Source organism: Malaclemys terrapin, chromosome 7, assembly GCF_027887155.1.
Source record: "Malaclemys terrapin pileata isolate rMalTer1 chromosome 7, rMalTer1.hap1, whole genome shotgun sequence".
NCBI lineage: Eukaryota > Metazoa > Chordata > Testudines > Emydidae > Malaclemys > Malaclemys terrapin.
In genome coordinates, this window is record NC_071511.1 from 57,979,024 (window position 1) to 58,003,668 (window position 24,645).

The 24,645-nt window shown below is 41.3% G+C and overlaps 1 protein-coding gene across 1 annotated transcript in view; it reads left to right on the forward strand.

Annotated features, from left to right (window-relative positions):
- The window catches only part of TM9SF3 (transmembrane 9 superfamily member 3), an 85,821-nt gene that overhangs the window by 43,248 nt on the left and 17,928 nt on the right, over positions 1–24,645 (forward strand). Inside the window, exons 5-9 of the mRNA XM_054033436.1 lie at positions 933–1,010; positions 3,358–3,489; positions 4,518–4,684; positions 11,959–12,053; positions 14,543–14,673. Coding sequence (XP_053889411.1) covers positions 933–1,010; positions 3,358–3,489; positions 4,518–4,684; positions 11,959–12,053; positions 14,543–14,673 — 603 coding nt within the window. The remainder of the gene's footprint in view (positions 1–932; positions 1,011–3,357; positions 3,490–4,517; positions 4,685–11,958; positions 12,054–14,542; positions 14,674–24,645) is intronic.

The window sequence follows — 24,645 nt, forward strand, 5'->3', positions numbered from 1 at the left end:
ACATGACTAAATTTGGGTGGATTTTCAAGGGGCTGGGAAAAGGCATGTCCCTCAATCTGGGGCAACTCTTGCCAAACGTAAGTCCTTGCTCCAACACAGAGGTACTAGAACTTCTGCATGAAACTGTTGTTTAAGAATTTTAACTTGGCAAAGAGTCTTTCCTTACTAACCTTATTCCAAGAACAACTGAACTGTTTCAGCAAAAACTTTCCAGAAACATTTAGTTTGAGGCAGACACCTGGCACGAGAACGTCTGCCTGAACAGTTACTTTGTCAAAGTGACAAGTAACCTAAAACAGGACTTGAAATGGAAAGTGTAAGGCACATATAACAATAAAAAAAAGAACCATTGTCGAGGACTAAGGCTATGTCTACACTTAAGCCATTACAGTGGTGCACAGTTGCAGCACTGCAGCTGCACCGTTATAGCACTTCAGTGTAGACACTTACTATGGCGACAGGAGGGGTTCTTCCATCACTGTAGTTAATCCACTGCCCCTAGAAGCGATAATTGAATTCTTTTGTCAATGTAGTGCTGTCTACCCTGGGGGGTTTGGTTGGTTTAACGATGTCGCTCAAGGGTGTAGATCATACCACTGAGCAACGCAACTGGGTCGACCTAACTCTGTAATGTGGACCTGGTCTACGGGTACCCAAGACTAATCTTCTTCCTTGTTCTTACATGTGCTTTCTCAGATGAGGGTTGGAGTAGTTTGCAGGGCAGCATGGGGAAGTATTCATTGCTGTTGCTTATGCTGTTCCTGTTCTGTAGATTTTAGTCTTTAGGGGCTGTCAGCCCAGCGCCTTTTGCTATCTCATAAATTCATTTTTAAACTGAAGAAAAAAGTCTGAAATGGACAGTTTCTAAATCCCTATGGATTTATGGCTGAGCAAGTGTGGGCTTTTCAAGTATAAATCTTTTCTATCTCCAGGTGAAATGGAAAAAATCAGATGTGAAGTTTGAAGATCGATTTGACAAGTACCTTGACCCATCTTTCTTTCAACACAGAGTATGTAGTTCTAAAACAACCATACAAAACTTCCTTTGAAATGTACCCTGGTTCAGAAAGGCCAGTGGAACAGTTCTCCATGCTGCTCCAAATGCTTCTGTTGTAGTGATAAAGGAGAGGTAAAATGTTTTGAAGGTAGCTTTGTGCCTTTTGAGAAGGGTGCAGATAAAATACTTAAAAATGTAAAAATGGCTCAATCCAGTTGATTTTATTTTTAACATGAGGCTACTTGTGGAATAGCACTCTTCATGGGAAAACTTTTCTCTGCAGCACCCAGTAAGTTAAGAAGGCAGCATGTATGAATTCTTATGAACAGTTACTCAAGTGTAAAGATGTCAGAGATGCAGTAGGGAGCACACATTGTGCTGCTTCATGAGAAAATGCTATATAGAGGCTTTCTGACTGATTGAGTCTATCTGAAACTGTCCCAGTAGCCTTTTTAACTCTGCTCCCCTGCTATACTTGTGTCCTGCTCCCATCCCCTCTCCTAGCAGAGTACAGTAAACAGTTGTTCCGCCTTGATATATCCTAAGCAGCATTAATGTTATGCTCACAACAGAAGAAGGTAAATGGTGCTGAATCAGTATCGCTTAGGACCTATCAGTTGCCCACTCTATTTACTGGTTGTGTTTTTGTTTTGAATTGGGGAAAAAACAACAATCCTTTTGATTTAGACAGGTAAGCTGCACTTTTCATTGAAGCAGACAGGTAGCAGCTCGAATTGTGGTATCTAATTCTCCTAAAGCCTTTTACTGCCATTGTCCCATTTGGGATTTCAGGGTGGAGTTGGAGTAGAATTTGGATGGGGTTTTTAAAGATCAGCAGCTTACTGTCTGCTGTGGCAATCGTCCTCTGCCTCTTTTCCACTTTGTATGAACTTGTGAAATGATTGCAGCAATATGAAAATATTAATAACTGAAAATCTCCAGTGTCATTTTGATGATAAGGCAAAATGGCTCTTCCTTCCCATGTTAATAATGAGAACAGTTAATGGATAGTGGAACAGTTTCACAGACTGCTGAAAGTGCTAACAGCATAGTGAACAGGTATGGGGGAAGTGTACACTTTTCATGCTAAATCCTGATTTATTTTTCTCGGGTAGAGAATTAACCAGTGCTAGAACAAGAGATGAGCTCAAACTGAAGTCCCTGGTCTCTAGGGAAGTTCGTATCTTGATCTGAACTTGGGGTTGGCACATCTCTAGTTAAAACTACTTACAAGCACTCTGTACATAGCTCTTCTTCTGGTAAGGTAGATGTTAGTTACTAGCTGATTGTCAATGTGTTTTTCAATTTTGAACAGGGAGATGTATGTTGGTCCCCTTAGCTGCAAAATATGACACTGCTTTTCAAGTTCTAAATTTTCCCAAGGAATGTTCTTATGATTTTAAAATAGTCCCTGCAATACTAAATTTCAAAGTTGGTAGCAACTAATAAATGTCATATTTGGGTTGTGTTTGGTTTTTTTGAGTGACGTTTTTGAGGTAGGTTAGAATTATTCAGCATTGGAAGGATATTTTAAATAAATTAAATGTTAGTTACTCCCAGAGCTAATAACTTTCATTGTACATTGTGCCACACTTTTGACCTGACCTACAACTAGTTTGCCAAGATTTCATCTCATGTAGTAACAGATGTAGGAATGTTTCCCATGGTCAAGCTCAACTTTTTCCTTAGGTTTTGCAAAATTCAGTCCCACTCAGATTACTGTTCCTAGTCTGATGTGTGACATTGCAGCATGAGCTATGCTGGTAATGTTTTTTACAATAGAATCATTCTGGAGCGGAGAGGTAGCAGACAGTTAAATAGCATGACCTGACGAAGAGCGCTTTGTTAGTTTGAAAGCCTCTCTCATCAAGAGAAGTTGGTCCAATAAAATATATTACCTCACCCATTTTGTCTCAGGGAAATAGCATGTTACTTTATGATGTGGTTTTGCAGCATTGATTGTTTTGTCTCAAATGGAAACAAAATATTGCAACTGCGGTATAGCTTAAAACTGTTAATGGTACTTGACCCGTCTGCTATTCAATAGGATGGCTCGAGGTTCCAGTAAAGTGCCTATTGGGATTTCAAATCAGAATGGGAATCTTCTGGACTGAATGCCTTTGGTTGTAAGAAGGAAAATGTTGAGATTTAACTATTAATGTTCTGTAGGAGCTTAGTTTGACTAATGGACACATTCCACATGTGTTGCGGAAGATGATGAAAACTTGCAAAATTTTGCAAGCTATATTTAATAGGATTTGTCCAAGCTTTAGATACTTAGCACAATAGTTTGTACTGACTCTTATTGGGCACTAATATGTACCTACAGTACTTAAAATTGAGTCTTTTTTTTCTTTTAGATTCACTGGTTTTCAATTTTCAATTCCTTCATGATGGTCATCTTTCTGGTGGGTTTAGTGTCTATGATATTAATGAGAACATTGCGAAAAGATTATGCACGATATAGCAAAGAAGAAGAAATGGATGATATGGTAAGACTTGCACTAAGTTCTTAAAAATTTTAGTAAGACCTATTGCTTTTTCTGGTGTTGATTTCATTGGTGCTCATGAATAGTTTTCTTCACCAAAATAGAAAATACATTTGTGGAGAAAATTTGTCTAGGAAGTGGTCAGGGAATTCTCTCCAGAAGAGAATGGCTTTCAGATTTCCCAACTAGAGCAACCTAATTTCCTGTTACAAGAATCAGTTGCTGGCTACTGAGGACTGAATTAGGAAACTTAAAGCTGTTGGGACAGACTGCACAGAGGATTGGTGATGAGACAATAGCCTTTCACTTCTAGGTTGCAGCTTTGAATTCTGCTTAGGGTTGTAGTAGCTGAGAGTTCATAAACTCTGCTGCTTATGAAATGTTTGGTCCACCCAGTCCAGTGCTAGTTCCTATTTGTTCACATTACCATGGCTGGCACTAGCTGGCACATTCCTGTGTAGAAGGGCCAAAAACTGACTGGGTATGGAAACTGAGCTCCCCTCTGGCCCTGCTAGAGCTGGTCCCTCCAACGCATGTGTGAGGCACGTTGGTAGGGCATTGTGGAACAAATGCATTACCATTTTTTATATATATATATATATATATATAATATATATGTATATAGATATATATATCTCTTGTGCGGATAATTTGGGCTTTTGTCCCAGAGCTTTCAAGCAGCCATATTCCACAAGTGCCAATTTTACACATGCTATCTTTAAAAAAAAATTAAAACAAACAACAAAATCCTCCCTATTGGGCCCCTGTGCTTCGGAAGTCTCTGTAAACCCCTAAAGACTGACATTTGTGGGTTGGGGAAGTAAAACCATTCTGAATGGATTTAGCTTTCCACTAGTGACTTTCATTGTGCATTTTATGTTTGTTCTTCATGGAGTATTTGTCCTGTAGAGTTAATTTATCTAGCTTTAAGGATTCCGTTAGGCAGACTTTAATTCATACCTAGCATCTTGGTTTTTCTCAATTATTACTTGGCAATGGTATTTATAACTGAACTATATTTCTATACACAGGACAGAGATCTGGGTGATGAATATGGGTGGAAACAGGTCCATGGCGATGTTTTTAGACCATCCAGTCATCCTTTAATATTTTCATCGCTTATTGGCTCTGGTTGCCAAATCTTTGCAGTTTCTTTCATAGTTATCATTGTTGCAATGATAGAGGATTTATACACAGAGTAAGTATGTTAATGACGTACCTCCCTCTTTCACATCTGAAAGTTCTTGAGACTTTTTGTAAAAATGAAGCTGGTTATGAATTCTATGTACGGTTTCAATTGAAACCTAAAACAATGTTTTCCTAATGTTCGAAGGTGACTAGCAAATGTTTTTAATAGAAATTGATTTTGTTGCTACTATATGACTTAACAAAGAAGGCCTGAAAAGCTTTTAAGCTTTTCTCATTGCTTGTTTTTATTTTAGAATTATCAAAATTACGTCTGGTCTTCCCTGTTTTGCTAGTGGACTTTGTAGGAGGTAAAACGTCTCAGGATATTTTTTTGAGGTCACACATTTAACTGAAGTGAGATGCTTAATCTTTAAGGAAGTATTTATTATTTATTACTTGGACTGTACTCCTGTAGAGATTTACACATGTGCTTAACTTTACATTTTGTGAGCAGTGCCTTTGATTTCAGTGGGACAGGGGGATAGCTCAGTGGTTTGAGCATTGGCCTGCTAAACCCAGGGTTGTGAGTTCAATCCTTGAGGGAGCCATTTAGGGAACTGGAGTAAAAATCTGTCTGGGGATTGGTCCTGCTTTGAGCAGGGGGTTGGACTAGATGACCTCCTGAGGTCCCTTCCAACTCTGATATTCTATGGGACTATTCACATTACATAAAGTCAAGCACGTGCATAAGTCTCCACAGAATTGGGAACTTTGGCTCTAAGTTTCTTGGGGTAGAGACTCTCTTCAATTTGTGCGTGCAATACATAGAACAGTACAGTCCTGATTGGAGCCTGTACAAATATTTAGGAATGGTCATTGGCGTTAAATACTCATCTAAAACAAAAACGTGGACCAACTTAAACTCACTGTTGTGTAGCTATCACCTTGACCATGTTGCTTGGGGGAGTGGCTGTCTCTTCCCCAAACCTTTCATCTGTTTGCCTTTTTTAGATTGTGTCTGCTGGGACTGGACTAGTTTTCTCTGTTTTGGAAAGCAATTAGTATATTTTGGGTGCTGCAACACCCAACAACTGCAACATATGCTGCAACATAAGCAATTTTACCAACTATTAGCAGGTTTTTTAAACAGTGACTAAACTTTCTCCCTCTCAGTTCAGCTTTATTCTCAGTTGCAGGTCATCTGTAACTATATGTATTTGCCACTAGAGGGAACCCGGCTTCCAAATTTAGCTGTCTTGTTTTCCCTTACCCTGTAACGTTTTTAAAATCCTGTTGCCTAGTGTGCTTTTCTTGGTTTTACAGTGATTGTCCCTATGGTGCGAATAGCCGAAGAGGAAATTAAATACAATTCTAAGTGTTTTAGAATGCCAGCATTTTTTGGACAGGACCACACCTAATTTTATGTTTGGAATGTTTGCACATTGTGGTGGTACTAGAAACGCACACTAATAGTGCTATCAGATGCATGTAAAACATGTGAGGGGGGGGGGGGGAACTGAACTCATACACTTGCATATGCTTACCTGTCCTTTTCCGTGCAGGTGCTCCATGCACAATGAGGTAGTAGTCTGGTTCTCAGAGCACAATTGAGCATTTACTAAGCCCTGATCCAAAAATGGATCTGTAGTAGGAAAATGGTGTGGGCTGAAAAGTGTGATATACCGTACTAATTTAAACGGAGTGATCATTTTATGTACTCTGCAGTGCCGTAAACCCTCTCTTGGCACTCTCCATTTTTCACCTGAGAACAAGTGGTTGGCATTTGGTCACATCAGCTGTTAATATTGGATTGTGTTGCAGGAAAGCTTTAGTATTCGGGCTCTTCTGGAATGTAAGTCAAAATAGTGGATAAGAAATATCTGCACAGCATTTCAAATTAGAATTCATTGAATGCAGTGGAGTTATTCTGGACTACAGTAACATCACTTGAAGCAGAATTTGGGCCTGTAGTTTTTAAGAAGCATATAGGCTCTCATGTAGGTTAACATTCTGACTTTTTTTTTATGCAGCAGGTATATTTGCTTAATTTCAGACCACCACCAAATAGTAGTGGGAGTTTCTGACAGAATGACTCTGACAGTACAGTGGTCTGGCTGAAATTCTGCTGTTGATTACCACCTCAGTATGGTCAGCTTTTATTGAAGGAAACACTGTTCTATTAATGAGTAGTGCTTGAGTCTGCTTTTGTTACAACCCGGTCAAGGAAATTGTTCTGGGGCTGCCTTTTGTGGCTTAGTGTCAGAACCTGCTTTGTCCTTAAATGATCAAAGGATGGATCAAAACAAGTATGGTTCTATATCTGTTATGTTGATGAGAGGACGACTTGAAAAGCTACTGAACTCTTCTGCTTCAATTTGACACCCTCACTCTGAAGGTGAGCTCCCAGTGCAATGCTGTGGCCAAAAGGACTAATATGATGATCCTTGGATGCATAAACAAGGGAATCTTGAGTGGGAAGGTTATATTACCTCTGTATATTGTACAGGTGTGACTGCTACTGTAATACTGCATGTCCAATTCTGATTGCTTCAATTCAAGAAGAATGTTGGTAAATTGGAGAGAATTCAGAGAAGAGCCACAAGCATTGTTAAAGGACTGGAAAACATGCCTTATAGTGATAGACTCAAGGAGCACCGTCCATTTAGTTTAATGAAGAGAAGGTGAAGGTGTGACTTGATCAGTCTGTAGGTGCCTACATGGTCAGCAGAAATTTGACAGAGGCCTCTTCAATCTAGCACACAAAGGTATAACAAGATCCAATGGCTGGAAGTTAAAGCTAGACAAATTCAGATTGGATATAGGATGCAATTTTTTAACAGTGAGGGTAATCAACCATTAGAATGATTTTCCAAGGGTCATGGTGGATTTTCCATCCCTGGCAAATTTTAAATCAAGTTTGGATGTTTTTCTGAAAGATGTGCTCTAGTTCAAACAGGAATTAATAGCAGGTCAAACTAGATGATCACAATGGTCCTTTTTGTCTTTATAATTTAAGATCCCTGTTGTGTGCCTAATGGGGTTTTAATACAGCATTTGCAATTTTTGAATGTTTTTCCATAGTGTTCTCTAAGTTGAAAACTTCAATTTATTTTCCATTTATAAATTATTGGATTCTAATAGATGGCAGGAAAATCACATGCTGAGGACTTGTGAGAACCAATGTGCAAATGTACACTAGGCGACTCTTCTTAATACTAGTTTTAATGTTTTACTAACAGTAGTTCTTCAGGTAGTGTTCCAATGGGTGCTCCACATCAGGATGCGCTCAGCCTGTGCACTCTTTGTCGGAAATTTTTGTTAGCAGTGTCTGCAGCTCTGTGCTTGCACCCTAGATATCCTTGTGCTCCAGCACAAGGATATATAGAGTGGGGGTGGACTCACTGCCACTCCAGTCCCTTCTCAACCACCAGCGGCTCGAGATGGAGTGTCGCAGTGTCCATTAGCTAGCCAAGCAGCTTGCTAGTGCGCGCGCGCGCGCTCTCTCTCTCTCTCTTTTTTTTTTTTCTTTAGGTATCTTTAATTTTTTTTGTTTTTTGTTATTTAGCCCATGTTTAGTTTTGTTAGTTTCTGCCATGTGGGGGTACTTTTTCCTCTTTTCTTCTGTGTGTGCCCGATCTGGGCTTTTTGTCTTTGGGCCTTGATCTGTGGCCTCGAGCGTGGGTTATGCTCGGGATTCAAACCCTGCCAGACCTGCCATAGGTCTTTTTCCCCACAGCAAGAGATATTCAAGCTGCTTCTGCTGCCTATGAGAGACTCACCTTCCATCCAAATGTAAGATCTGCTAGTCATCCCCTTGTACTTTGGATCCAGTTGTTCAGAACCCTGGAAACAGTCTCTGCTGTGGCAGTTATCAAAGGTCCTGGGGGTCCTCTACAACCACTCAGACCCTCAAAGAAGAAAAGACCCAATTCTCCAGAACTAGATAAGGAAGGGGGCAGTCACCCTATTGGTCTGGGTCTCAGGAGATCTCTCGTCCTGGTATGGGTGCCACTGAGGCTCTTATCCCCTCTGGTATCCAGGCCCTGGCACCAGCTAAGACAACTGCACTGTATACCAAGAAGCAGTCAGATAGACAATCTACAGCAGCACTGGCATCAGCACCAGAATCAGTGCCTTCAAAACACATGGACACAGAGCCAAGCCAAAATTTGTTTTCAGTACCATTTTCTGCATCCAGCCAAGGAGGAGGCACTGATAGCACGTCCGCACGGTCTCCAGTACATTCTGACATACTAACTCCTGAGGACCCCATCCAAAGTCCCTGGTACCATTCAGGCTCCTATTCCATGAGGACTTTTGAATTCTGGAAGAGCCTGAATCACCGTTGCTGAGAGTTAGAGATGCTTTATTGGTACCAACTCACATCCTGGCGCCTACTTGCCCTCGGAGCCTACTGTGTTCAACAGTGACTTGTCCTCTGCTACCCACACAGTCACCAGTTCCACATAAACTCTTTGAGTACCAAGAGACATTTCCAGTGAGAATCGACACATCCTCTGGCACTGTCTCACCAGCCAATTAAGCATTGAACTCCGGTATTCATGCAGTTACAGGACCCTTTCTTGCCCCATGTCGGCTCGGCCACTGGAACTGACACCACTTGCACCTCCAATGGACATAGGTGATGATACCTCATCCAGTTCTGAGGTGTCTATATAAGGGTCCTCCACCTTTCCTCCAACCTTCCTCCCTCCCTTGAGGTACACCCTAAGGAGGAATATCTCATGAGGAGATAGATCCAGCAACCTTGGACTCCTACCACCTTCCCTTATGCCCCACAACAGTATGCTTATGGAATCCCCAGGGCCCCATATGACAGCCAGTTCTGCAGGGTCCCATCTCGTAAAAGGGCATGCCAGGAGCAACAGCCTCACCCTTGTGTCCTGCTCCACAGGAGTACCTTGCAAAGCAGCAGGAGCCAGTGAGGAGGAAGAAACATAACCTTTGCATAAATCCTTCTGCTCACCAGGTGAAGCTGTCACGTCTCCTCCACCTGCTGGCATTTCCAGATCAACTGTGAGGGGAAACTTAACAATGAGATGTTAAGAGAGAGATATCTTTACTTGGGGTCATCCAGAGAGAGAGAGCTAACAACAATTCTGCTTAGGGGGAAGGCTGCAATTCTATGGATGATTCCTTGGCCTTTTATATTGCTAAACACTTATCTCCTGATTCCTTTAATGTTCAAGGTGCTAAACAAATTGAAACAGGAGAAAATATTAGCCATCCTCATAGCACAGTTGTAGTTGAGACAGGTGTTGTTCCCAAGCGTGGTTGGCATGCCTCTTTAACTGCCTCACCATCTTCCCATGACAGCAAAATGTTTTTACCCAAGAGTTGAGATCCATCACCCTCCCCAATCTCCAGATGGTTCAGCTCAAGATGTGGGTGCCAGATAGTTCTCTGGCATAGAAAAAGCTTGCTCTCCAGAGATACAAACAGTACTATATAATAGCAGAAAACCATGACAAGGAAAACTTATCTACAGAGGTGGAAATGCACCTAGCCTGGAAGCAGCCTCCGATCTGTACCTCCTCTCAAGTCCTGTCTGTCATACATTCTTGGGTATCCGCTGACCTTAAAAACCAGAGGGTTATTGCTGAGCTCCATTAAGGTTCACCTAGCTGCCACCACAGCTTTTCAGCCCCCATCGAGGAGTTTTCAGTCTTCACCCACCCGATCACTACAATCTATATCAAAGGCCTGTTCAACCTCTTTCATCCTGTCAAGGAGGCAGCTCCACTGTGGGACCTCAATTTAGTCTTCCATGTGCTGAGGAAGCCCCCATTTGAACCTGTGGGTAACTGTTCCCTCCTTCATTTGTCCCTCAATACCACTTTCTTACAGCCATCACCTCAGCCAGGGGGGGTAGGGGAGCTTCGGGTCCTCACTGCTGATCCATCATATGTAGTGTTCTATCATGATCAGGAGATGCTACATCCACACCCTTGCTTCCTACCTAAAGTTTCTTCAGACTTCCACATTAATCAAGAGATTCACCTACTGGTGATTTATCCCAAGCCTCACGCTTTAAGAGAAGAAATGAGCTTCCATTCTCTGGACATAAAAAGAGCTCTTGCCATTTACCTCAATAGGACTAGGCTCTTTGGGGCTCCCCATAGCTTTTCATCTCAATTGCAGAATGAAACAAAGGACATCCGAATTTCCAACCCAAGATTGTCCCAATGGGTTGCAGAATGCATCTTAACCTGTTATGAAGCCTTAGGGGTTGTCCCCTCTGCAAGGGTGATTAGCTATTTCACCAGGGCTCAATCTACCACTGTAGTCCTATTGAAAAACATACTTGTCTCAGACATCTGCAGGGCAGCCACCTGGTCTTTTGTGCATGCTTTTTCCCAGCACTATGCACAATGGTTTGGTACTTGCTTCCAGAGCTGATGCGACTTTCACGAACACTGTTGTATGGTCCATACCAAATCTGCAGCCTCGGCACCCTCTTCTGTAGTTGGGGCTGCTGCTCGGGTATCTCCTGATTTGGAGCACCCATAGGAACACTCTTTGGAGAAGGAGAGGTTACTTACCTTGCTCAGTAACTGGAGTTTTTCAAGATGTCCCCTGCTATGGGTGCTCTGCTACCTGCCCTCTTTCCTCTCTGCCTCGGAGTCCGCTGGATTTCCATGGCTGAGAAGAAATTGAAGTGGCGGTGGGTCCACCCTCCCCTATAGCCGCATACTAGAGCATGAGCTATCAAGAGTACACCTCTGTACCCTCAGACACTGCTGTTGAAAATGTCTGATCAAAAATGTGCACACATCAGGACATGGAGTACCCATAGGGATACATCTCGAACAAATCCAGTTACCGTACAAGGTAAGTAATTCTCCTTCCCCTTTATCTGCAGATATGTCATACGTTAATTTAAGTGTTCCCACTAAGCATTAACACTAGAAATGTTTTGAGCAATATGCTATATTATTACAATGGCTACACGTATTATATAGTTCAGTTCTTATAACATAGGGCTTATAAAAAAATCAAAATACTTCGGTTAAAAGTGCTATTTTCTGCCATTATTTCTAATGGAATTAAGCATATCGGGGGGGACACCACACTGTACTAATTTTAGTTGTTTTAGCCTGGTCAAATGAGGCTGGTGAGCAGCTTTGAATGGAAACAGTTATTTTCACTGTAAATAGTAAACTTGAGACACATTTAATTGATTAACTTTTGCACTAGCTAAAAATAGCAATTATATTTCTTCTTCTGATAACTATGCCTGTTTTACTGTGAATATTTTGCTGTAATATAAAATGAGTTTTTGTATTTCTATTGGCATTACAAAAAGAAGTCTTTTTATTTTAGGCGAGGATCAATGCTTAGTACCGCTATATTTGTTTATGCTGCAACATCCCCAGTGAATGGATATTTTGGAGGAAGCCTTTATGCTAGACAAGGAGGTAACTTGTTTTTAAATGTCAGCATTTTTATCATACTATTTTATATAGAAAGTTTATTCTGTTTCCAGGTATAAACAGCACAAACATGCATGGTCTTTTACAGGTGGTGTTTAGGTAGTTAATGAAGTCACATGAAATCCATAGTTTTTAATCAATACAAGAGATTTTGAATCTAAATGATGCTTCATTTCCTGTTCATTCTTGGTTGCATGTCCTGTATTAAAGCTTGCTAAAACCTTGGTAGTATCTATTTAAATCAATAAGGAATATAAGGATGTTAACTGTGGTAGCCTGGTCAAATTCCAACTTGAGTAATTACATTCTGCCTGTTGAATACCCCCTATGGTACCAAATGGATAGGCTAACCTCCTGTTCCTGTGTGCTGTTAAACAGCTTGTGTGTTCTACCCCTGAGTTGGCCTTTAGTTAGGGTGACCAGATGTCCAGTTTTTAAAAGGACAGTCCCGTTTCAGGAGACTTTTTCTTATATATGCGCCTATTGCCCCCCACCCCCTGTCCCCTTTTTTCACAGTTGCTATCTGGTCACCCTACCTTTAGTGGCTGAAGTGATCCCTGTTCTCACTTTACCTTCTCCACAGGGACCTTGAGGCTCAATGTTTACAAAGAGTGAATGGAAGGGATTATAGAAGTGCACAGTGTTATTTACTGCATTGTGCCATTCTTTATGGTATGAAGAATAATCTTCCTGGAATCTTAGTAAAACATTCATTCCATTTATTCAGCTTGTAATCATTTTCTACTTCATCAAATGCAAAAGTGAATATCGGTAATCAGCAAAAGTCCAACAGTACTAGTTAAGTAAAGTTGGGCAGGCAATCAGCAGCCTTCTCCTTATAGCCCTAACAATGCTTCTGAGTTCTGACCTGCAGTGCCTCTGCCATTCCTCCAGCCTCCCCCTTCTCCTGTGCTGCAAGAAGAGAATAGTTAATATTTATTTTTATTCTACTAAACACTAAGAAAATTGGTTTTGGTGAATTTTTAAAACAGAAGCTTGTATAATTTTAGCAAGAGATGCTGATCAGTGCTTCGTTTTCTACAGCATCAGTCTCCCTGCTATCTGAGATTTTGGAAAGATCATAAATGTCTAAGGCCTTGTTTACATGCAGTTTTTCTACCAATTTAATGACATCTGTAGAAAACCAGATCAGTTTTACCAGCATTGGTGTGTTACGCCTGTATCTCCAACTCAAGCTATATTACTCTAAAGGCCTATACTAGAAGGTTGCATTAATTTTATCTGCTTTCTGCTTTATCTGCTTTCTACAGATCTGGCTAAATTGGTTACAAAAACTGTAGGCAAGCCCTAAAATGCTTTTGATGCTCCTGCACAATGGAAGTTTGTAGTCCATATGCAATTCTCGAAACTATATATGTTGGTTTCTTTGCTGCATTCTATTCAGTAAGCTGCACAGATGCATCCAGACACTGAGTGTTTAAATAAAGTTAGCACAAATTCACAGATTAGTAGCAGATGCAGGAGATTCAGCCAAGACTGGAGTAAGGCAGTCACAGAGAGGTCTTGCACAAGACCACAAAACAAAGGTCTGCAAGGTTCCTTGAATACCCAGGCATAGCAGCAAATCTGTTACAAGCTGTCTGGATTGTGGAAGGCCTTTACCTGTTGACTTGTCTTACTCTCTTGTTGGAGATGCCTATTATAATTAATTTTTGTTACTGAGTTTATTAAACATGGTATCATGTAATACCAGTAGTGTTAGGTGCTTTACTGAGATATGAAGACAATAGGTAACATTTTCAAGAGCCCTACTAAGTGACTTCAGAGCCCAAGGGCTCTGAAGTCACTTGAGCACTTCTGAAGATGGGGCTTTTAAATCATTGAGGTGCTTTTGAAAATGTTACCCTATATTCTGGTCTTTTGAAAAACTTAGTCTTTAGATATACAGACAGGAGGAGGACAGGGCAATGGAGGGAAGGGAATAATGTTGAACAGTGGATTAAATAGTGAAGCTAAGCACATGTCTTAACGACATTATTGTAGTGTGGTGTTTTAAACCTGCGCTGCCATTCCTGTTGCATTTAACCGGTCACTTAGACGTTTTACAACAGAATTGGTGCCTATTGATGCAAGGAAACAATTTCATGTGTAAACACCCATCAGTAGTGTTTCTAAATAAATAAATAAATATATATATATTTTTTTAACGTATAAGCTTTGTTTTACACCTTCTTATTAGCGTTTCCCATTTTAGGCAGTTGTTACCCTCCCATGTCCACATTTCCATAAAGAATGGTTATTGTTTGTGAAATCAAAAGGCTTGATTAAAAGTTAAGTACAGTTTAAAAGTTTACCTTTGCTCCTGTGTATGTTAGTTAGTACTCAATTAATTCATTTTGGGAAAAAAAGGCTAGCTACTTACATTCTGGCAAACTTGTGGCAAAATGTGAACTTTAATCAAAGTGCAGCATGTTTTATCAATTACAAATATGTTTAATGTTTTCTTCCTACAGGAAGGCGATGGATAAAGCAAATGTTCATTGGGGCTTTCCTTATTCCAGCAATGGTGTGTGGCACTGCCTTCTTCATTAACTTCATTGCCATCTATTATCATGCTTCACGGGCTATTCCCTTTGGAACAATGGTGAGTAGTTAATAGAACTTGAAACAACATAGCAGACCTAGGAAAATTTAGCTTCTAAACTGGGAGAGCTTGTATTCTTTGTGTCCCATCACCTCAAAGTGGAAAAATGAAGTTCGGGTACTGAGATTCCAAAGGTCAGTGTCTTAAATTTGATAAATAATATAGAAAATCCACATGTTTGTGCTAGAATAGTTTAGAAAATTACTGTTCTTGCAATAACACTTAACTTGAAATATAATATAATAGTTGCAGTTCAGACTAAAGAAACCAGTTCACTGTAGTTGCTAATTGTTAAAAGGAATTTTCTGTTTGTAATTGAAAATTTTAACAAATCTCAGAATGATCACATTTTTAATTGCTTGAAGCCATATACATACTCAAGTCCCATTCACCTTTATTGGGAAGAAACATGGGATTCTTACTTTCTGGGCCTGGGAAAACAAGGACATCCAGAGAATGGGGAGGTGAATGCCACTCCATGCTTTTTGGAGTGTGCCTGTTGGTGTCCTTGGGGGAGGTTTTCAATTCTTTTGTCTTAGCTTTAGGATGAGCATTGTGAAAGCAGCAGGTTGAATGATGGTGATGGACGGGATATAAGTCATGGCCGATGGTAGTTGTGTGGGTGGGTGGATGGATAGGACTGAACCAGTTCCCCATTCATAGCACTCTTCTCAAAACCATTCTCCTGTCGAGTCAACTAAAACAGTGTTGAAACTTCACTTTGATAATACTTATGACTTAGGACTTTTTTGTCCAAGAATCTTAGTGTTTCTCAAATACTGATTAAATCTAAAAACACTACTGGGAAATAGGCTATAATATTATCCCCATTTTAAAGATGCTGTGCTACTTGTATACTTTTCTTCCCTACACCCCATTAATTAGGGGAGGGATAGCTCAGTGATTTGAGCATTGACCTGCTAAACCCAGGGTTGAGAGTTCAATCCTTGAGGGGGCCATTTACGGAACTGGGGTAAAAATCTGTCTGGGGATGGGTCCCTTTTTAATTTGGGGGGGAGGGATAGCTCAGTGGTTTGAGCATTGGCCTGCTAAACCCAGGGTTGTGAGTTCAATCCTTGAGGGGGCCACTTAGGGATCTGGGGCAAAATCAGTACTTGGTCCTGCTAGTGAAGGCAGGGGGCTGGACTCGATGACCTTTCAAGGTCCCTTCCAGTTCTAGGAGATAGGATATCTCCATTATAAATAAATAAAAAATAAAAAATTTCCAAAGTTGAATTTACCTAGATTCAGGGCCCTCAATCATTGCCTCTCATGTCTCTGGCATCTGTGGTCTTGTTCCTTTTTTATCCCCCTGCAGTTTCGGTTGCATATTTTCCAAATCCTTGCCCATTCACTCACTTCATTGTTTCTATACACTCTCTTTCTCTCTCAACCATGATTAGTGTTTCACTTCACAGGAAAAGTGAAGTGATTTGGTATAACTGCTTCACATGTGAGGAAGCCAGTTGAATGTCATAAACCAGGCTTAATTATTAATTTACTTCGAAATGTCAGACAGAACATTGCTTTTGGTATGGCGTTTGTCTTAATTACCTTAACAGATTCGCAGCTGCTAAGTTAACAGAAACACCATCCCTCCAAATGTGTGGCATTTGTTACCTTGTAAACAAGCCCCAGTTATAGCTGAATTCTTGGAATAAAAGTGGGAGATGGTGACCTGTTTATTCCTAAAGACTGATGCAGGCTACTTATAGGCCAAGGTACAACACAAAGCCAATCCAGTTGAAAGCCACTTCTAAGCCATAATGATTAAGTACAAGAATCTATACAATAAGATTAGAATTCCTGTAGTGTTCCTGTAGAACACTTTCCTTCAAAAAGAAAGTTTTTGCACTTACAACCAGCTCTGAAATAACCCTTTGTGATAATGTAAGAAAAAGGATTTGGTCATGGATAGAGTTCATGTTCCAACTGCCAAGGTGCATAATTATAAATTTGTAAAAGAAAATTTTTGGGAATGTGCAGTATGAAAAATGTCTTCTAATGTTTTAACATGTGATGCAGCAGCAGCTTAGATTTAGACCAGTGGTGGGCAACCTGCGCCCTGTGGGCCGTCAGGGTAATCCACTGGTGGGCCGCGAGACGGTTTGTTTACATTGACCATCCGCAGGCAATGGCCGCGATTCGCCGTTCCCGGCAAGTCGGAGCAACGGGAAGCTGCGTGGGCCACAAAGACGTACTTTAAATTGCGTTTTCAAAAATCAATGTAAAGATGAAGAATGGAGGATGCAAAAATTGAAGAATGCAGTTTAAAAGAAGTTGTTCTATTTCCCAGTCAACAGGTCTTCAGGAATTTTCCATTGAGAGGGAATACATCAAGTGGCCTATCTAAAATATTGGCAATAGGGAGAATTGTATCCAAAAATTTAGAATAAGAACCTTAATATCACCTTTAACATGAAGTACTGTGCTAGCCATGGGACTTAAAATAATCAATGTAATATAAAGCTAAAGGTGTTTGATTCATTCATCCATTGAATCACTTTCAATCTGAATGTCTTTTTAAAGAGCAAGGTTTAGAATTTTAATTTTTGCCATGTCAATGTTAATCAGTTTATGCTAAAATGGAATATTGTATTGGTTTTTCTGTGCTGAGACAACAGTCCTATCCAACACTGTCAGAAAGGCTTACAGCATTGATCTTTGACATGTGCAAAGAGGCTGTGTTTTACTGCTGAGCAAGCATTCACAATATCACATTTCTCATTCGTATTCTGATTTGGAGTTTAGGAATGCTGATGGAAGGGAATTCCACCTGCATTGAAATTTTAGTCTAGTGCTGTTCCACTCATTTTCATTTTAAGATCAGGGAAATGTTTGTGCAAAAAGCAATTGAGAATGGGGTCTTCAAGGGTCATGTAATGGGTGTGTAGGGTTCCTTATGCACAGAGTGATTTTAATAATCTCTAGGGATTATGAATTTGTTTGAGTCATAATTACTGTGTGGTGATAAATCTCCCTTCACTTTGCAGACTTTTAGTAGGAGCAAGTTATGGATTAGAAACATCACCAGAACAATCAATGATCTAATGAATTTTAATCAGCTAATGGAGTTGATTTGTAGAGGGAAAGAGAAAAGAGCTTAGCTTCCTCACAGTAAATACCTGTGCTCTTGTGAGCTCCTCTCTCCTTGTGCAGACGTGGTTTCTCTCGCCTCCCCAAAGTGGGCAAGCCTCCAAAAGTCTCTAATGGCAAGCTTGCTCCTCCTTCATGAAATGAATATCCCTTTTCCCAAACTACAGTAGAGTGAGAGGTGACCCTCCTACTCCATGGTGGCCTTAAATAGTCCCCCTACCTCATATTGCTTGCTAGGTCTACTCTTCCTTGTTATGTAGTGCAAATGTGGAGAAAACATAAATTGGATGATCATGGAAGAACACCGAGTGAAACAGGTTCAGTAAGAAATTGCAAAACTCTCCCATCCAAATCTTGCAGCAAAAGGCTCAATCTGTTCCTCCTTTTTTGGTGATCTGCCCCAACCCCTGTATCTCCCAGGTAGCACAGTGCCAGAAACAAGAGGTAAAGCCTAGTTACTAGCTGTCTACATTAGTACCATGCTATGGCATCTGGATTTCAGGAAGCCCCTCACCTAGCTCTCCTGTTTTGAGATTGGCTGAACCTCCATAGCCACTGAAGGGTCCTTGCTTAGAGTTCACTGTAACACTGGTCCACTTTGACTCTCTCAAAGTTTCCTTTGCTACCTTGTGCATCAGCCCTATCTGGAATCTCACAGGAAGTGGAAAGTTAATAAGATCTCCCCCTATAATCCTAAACTAACTTCCCTGGCTGTAGGCCTGGGATTCTATTCTTGACTCTCATGCATGTACACATGCTCCTTAATCAACAGTAGGGAAAGTCTTGTGTAAGGAGAGGATAAAGTTCTAGGCTCTCTTCCTGGAAAATGTTTTTCCATTGCCTTTCCCATCAAAATGTAATAATGAAGCTGACCAATTTTATTCTGTCTTCTCAAAGCTTTTAGAAAAGGGTTTAAAGAATCCTTCGGGAGCACTTCTATTAAACCTATGGTATGTAATGAGAGGGATAAGGGCCTGAGTCCTGCTAGCCGCTAAACATGTTTGGAAACTGACTGAGTGGGGAAATCGTATGCAGGGTCATGAATGTAGGGTTGGAGCAGGGGGTGCGGGAAGCGGTGCGGTATGCAAGAAGGGGCTCAGGGCAGGGGGTTGTGGTGCAGCAGAGGGTTGGGGGCTTGGTGCAGGAGGGATGCGGCAGGTGGCTCAAGGCAGAGGGTTAGGGGGCTCAGGGCAGGGGTGCAGGAGGGCCGTAGTTTGCCCTCCTCTGGTCTAACTCCATGTTCGTAGCAGTAACAATGGGGGATGTTACTGTGACTTTGCCTTTTCAGAGCCTAAGTTTTTATTTTTCAATCTTCTTAATTTTTTATTGTACTTCGAGAGGATCTGGGATTCTCTTGATGCTGTAAGATACTTTGACTTATCTTGTAATCTTCCTGTGTGCTCATGCGCCAAACAGTCACATTATATACACGTCTGTTTTATTTTCATGGAAAGACATTGGGTCGGGTCTGGTCCTTTTCTCTATCTGTGGTGTTCTTACATTTCTGGTAAAATTATCTTGTGTTAATAAATTTATTTCTTATTGATTTGTTTAGTCGATCTGCCCTATTGTTTATGAATAACTTGTGTTTTGATCAGGAAATCCTCTTGAAATATAAAGTTGAGCTATTTCTGTTGTGGGAAATTGCATAGTTGTCACTGCTGTTTTTTCTTCCCTTGCTTCTTATAGATGGAATAGGGCTGGTGAATAGTTTTACCAACAGAGTTCTTGTGGCAAGAGATTCTTAACAAGGGCTGACATAGGACAGAATCACAGATGTTCAGAGCAAAATATTTTGGCATAGAGAATGGTATTTTTCAGGATTACCATGAACTTTCCCTTATAGTAAGGGACTGGGATGAGAACAGGCTGGAGGGGCTAGAGGCAGAAAGGTCTGTAACCTCTTGAGTACACGCCCTAAGCATCTGGAATAGACCCCAGTATTCTGGAGTCTCAGTTCCTTTGCTGTCAGCAAATAACTGTGAAACTCAATTGCACAATGTCTCTTCCTTTAATGATGGTTTCACATACAGGATGACAACGTACTACTGCACTCAGTTAATATTAGCTCAATTGGCAGATGTTTGTGCTGTGGATCTAAAATTGATGTTCCATGTTGATGTTCCATGTCGGTGTCAGTATAATTCCACATTAGGGGATTTCTGTTTTGTTTGTTTTTTAAAAACCTAGGAAATTACATCCAAAAAACAACATTAAAAGAACATTAAGGGTGCAATGTCAAGCTCTTAGGGGTTAGGAAGTGCCAGAATTAAAAGTGCCTATACAACCTTAATTTGGCCCCTTGTATGGATGCATTACATTATGATAGTTTTTAATTATATGACGACATACTATATATTCCATGTATGATAGTAGTATGATAGTATGGTCACATACTATATTATGAATCAGGGTTGTGTAGTGAATGAGGCTGTTTATTTGTAGGACCCCTGCTTCACTTGTTGCAGAAGTTGGAAATTATGTAGTGAATGAAGGAAGGGATTACAGGAAGAGGATGGTCTTGTGTTTTAGGTAGCTGAATGCTACCCTGGAGAACAGGATTCTATCCCTGCCTCTACTACACAGTTCCTATGTCTTGCTGGGCAAGTCACATGAATCTGACTTTCACAGTTAGCCACTGTATTCTCATTTTCAGAGCGCCCAACTGGAGGCATCTGAAGTCTGGTTTACAGATGTGCGAAGCACTCGCAACTAGAGCTGTAAAGAATTGATATTTTTAGTTTGCTAGCCACCACCACCTGTGGTTTTGTGAATGGTGCCTAAGTCCCCTCATGAGTTAGTCTTTGGCCATAGCCGCATGTGGTATTATTCATTGAGCCGTGTCCATCCTGTGCACTGAATGAACCAGGGGTCCTGTGCAAAAAATAGTGTGATCATGTAATTAAAGACTGAATCATAATGCTTACATAAAAGGGGGCTAGATTAATATTGCCCATGCAGTCTTAATTTTGGTATTTTCTAACTTGTGAGTGCTTTACATTGCAACCTTAATGTTCTTTTAAGGTAGTTATTTGTATCTAATAACATGTAACTTAGATTTCTTTTGCTCAATTTTATCCTGATACAGCTTGTGTAAAACCCTTAAGTACTCTGAACTGCTTAGATTTTAAGCTCTTCATCTTTGATATGGGTTTGTACAGCACCTAGCACAATGGGATCCTGGTCCATGTCTCAGGCTCCAAGATGGTCCCGCAAGATAAATAATGAGTAAAATTATGCAGGCCTGGTCTTAACTCAATTTGAAAACCCAACTTACTACCAATGTGGACATAGTGTAACACTTTTAGCTCAACTTTTAGCAGGTCAAGTTTATCAAGGCAGGATTCAAGTAACAATATTATTTATATGCTAAAAACATTTTACTTTTGGTGCCGCTGACTCTTACTGTTCTGTATATTAACTCTTCATTTGTCCAGATTTTAAGTGTGTGAACCTGCATTGCTGTAAAAAATTCTGTCTCCTCTACATACCCTCCCTCATGGGAGGAGAGTCACGTGATCGCTGGTGTGCAGCATTGGTATCTGACAGGAGAGATCAAGCCTCTTTTTCTTCATGGACAGTTTTTATTACATTCATCCCTTCTGCATTCGGCAGTCAGGACAACACAGCCTGCCGGGGCAATTTAATATTTGATATGCTCATAAAAATTTTAATTATCACCTTTGAATGAAGTTTAAGCTACAGCTGTTAGAAAATGTGAAGCCTGTGGAGCTAGTACATAAATTATGTCCCTCTTGACAATGTTTCTTTTCAAGTATGAAAAATTTAAATGGTACACATTTAGTCGAGGGCAATATAATAGTGAATTCCTCCTTAAAAAAATTACAAATAAAGCAGGCTGCTGTTACAGAAGATCTCTCCTATGGCAACTGAAGCCAAGAGAATAAGTCAAAATGCTGACGTTTAAATAACGGATATTTTTAGTTGAAGAAATATAGCAGTAAAAGTAAAATTAAGAAATTGAACTAACTAGGGTGTTTTAAATAGAAATACTTTGTCTAGATTTTTAGTCAGTATTGAGTTTTCTGTCTGGAAAGCAGGATTTGCAGTTACAGTGAAGTATACATTTTTTTAAAGTACACCTCTACCCCGATATAACGCGACCCGATATAACACAAATTCGGCTAGAACGCGGTAAAGCAGTGCTCCGGGGGGGGCGGGGCTGCGCACTCCGGTGGATCAAAGCAAGTTCGATATAACACGGTTTTGCCTATAACGCGGTAAGATTTTTTGGCTCCCGAGGACAGTGTTATATCGGGGTAGAGGTGTATTGGTTAAAATTGTCCTTTGAATTTCCCTTAGTTGACTGTAATAAAACATACTTTGCTTCAATTAATTTTTAAGGCCTAATTCTGATATCATATCATTCAGAAGCATATTGCTGCATACCTGCAGAATCACTTACTGTTAAAGTGATAGCTAAGCAAAGTAGCTGCTGTTCAAATGTGTCACTGTGCATCCACTGTAGGTGAGCATGTGCACAAGCCAAGTTTTTTTTTTTTCTTGGCTAGCAGTGTCCGTTATGGCTCCCCGTGCTGCCTTGTGTTCCTGTGGAAGGGCATAAAGGACAGAGCAGCTGTATCGCTCAGTTCACTCTCTCCACCTGTGACAGGGAGGAAGAACCCAGCAAGTGTCTGACCCACTACTGCTATTGATCTTAGACTTTCGGGGGAGAAATCTATCTTCACCCCCACGTCCCGTTCTTTTCTTTAATTTGGATGTTCCTAAAAAAGACACTCTCTATATATAGCATGGATAGGTACCGTGTGCCTGCTGCTGTGCCAGACTCCAAATCCTATGGGTTTAAATCCTGCCTGACCTATGATGGCCTTCTCACCCAGTCAGTGGGCTTAGTCACTGTTTGGAGGAGAGTTGCATTCCCATTGTGTATGGTATGTAAATCCTTCTCAAGGAGTGGAAGTCAAGGAATGCATAGCTGAAATTGCATCTGCTTGAATAATCAGTGCAGGCTACCTTGGATCTGGAGGAGACTACTGCCTCCAAAGAGCAAGAAGGGTCATCTTCAGCAAGTGCTGCTTGAGCAGACGGCAAACTCCAATGTCAAGCAGTGGCAGGAAAGAAAACACCATCCAAATCTGCATTAGCTACATTGATACTGACAGCCTCAGCCCAGGGACTTCTGTCACTACACTGGTGCCTACTGATACAGCACCAATCTCAACATCAGCACTCCCAGCATTGACAACTTCAGCATTGGAGCCAGAACTGGTGCCCCAATGTAAGGGTGAGACCAAAAGGCACAACCAAATGGAGCTGAGACGTGGCTCTCAGTGCTGGGACAAACAATCTTGAAGGAGGAGGAGGAACAGCACTCTCCAAAGAGAGTGCCTAAAGTCTTCTACTGAAGTAGAAATGATGTTCTGCAAACCAGCACCAGCAAAGACACCAGCACTGACCACTGTGCCAATTACAGGCTCCGTCTATGCCCTTATGGATTCACCTAGATTCTTTCCAGAGACTTCTTCAGCATATTGCCACATGTCACCACCATTCAAAAAGTACTATTCTTTGGGTCATGCCTTCTCCCGGATGTTGAGCAGGGATGCCTTTCCTCTACCTTGTATAAGAGCAACCTGAGAGCTGGTACTGAGCATTCCTCTCTCACAAGATGCTGACGCAGGGGAAGTCTGAATAGCAATGGGCTGACCAGTGCATCTGGGCCAGTACCATTTAACATGTCAAGCTGGCCATACTGGGGATCATTATCTCAAGTGTCCCAAAGCAGATCTTCCTGCCGATCCAGGAAAATATCAGGCTTCCTGGTGACATCACTACCTAGGCCACTGACCACTCAGGAGCTAGGAGTAGCAGAAGAACATCCACAGTTTCCAACAAAAGAATAGTTATCACCTGATGAGGCAGCTGCACCAACCCCTGCCTTGGCAGGTGACTATTTTAAGCCCTTTCAGGCTCTCCTGGTTTGCATTGTGAAGACCCTGGATGTAGAGATGGTTATGTAGGAGAGCTCTTAAATGTATGGTATTCTGACCCCCTCAGCCCCAACCAGGATTGCTCTCCCTATTAATGAGGCCATACTAGAGCTGGCCAGGAGTCTGTGGCCAGCACTAGTCCTTGTCCAAATGGGTGGAAGAACACTATCAAGTGTCCCTGAAGAATTTTGAGAACTTTATTCCCCCCTGAGCCCAGCTTCTTTAGTAGCTGTAGCAGTGCAGGAGAAGTTGAAATCAACAAGAGGCACACCCGGGGACATGGACCCCAGAAGTTAGAACTTTTCAGGCACAAAACCTACTCTTTTTGGTTTTGCTGCAACTCTGGGTGGCTATCAGGCAATGCTTGCCAAGTATAATTTCCTAACATAGAGCAGGGTGATTCCTGTTCTGTGCTATATAACATGATGAAAGAGATGAGGAAGATTATTAAAGAAGGCCAGATGGTTACCAGAGGAATCCGCAGGCAGTCATGGGTGCTTCTGACATGACTGCGACCATGAAACGAGCATCAGGCTATTAGCCACTGGACTACTGAGAGGTCCAAGATATCACCCAGCACCTCCCACTCAAGGGGATGGAGATCCAATACAAGGGCTGACAAAGTGCTCCACTCCTTAAGATTTGAGGGCTACCTTGAGGTCACTAGAGATTTATACACTAACCCCTTATGGGAAGCCCTACAAATATCAGCCCCAGCAGAGGCAGCTGGCTTACCCTTACTCCCAGGCAGACGGACAGATTAGCCATAGTGGAAAAGGACACAGTACCAGAGGAGACCTCTTCTGCCTCCTCTGTCCCATATGCCACCCAGTTAGCAGATTTGATGGAAGTGTCAGGAGCCACATCAGAGCTAATCAGGAGCCATCTTGCCTTGGTCCACAGG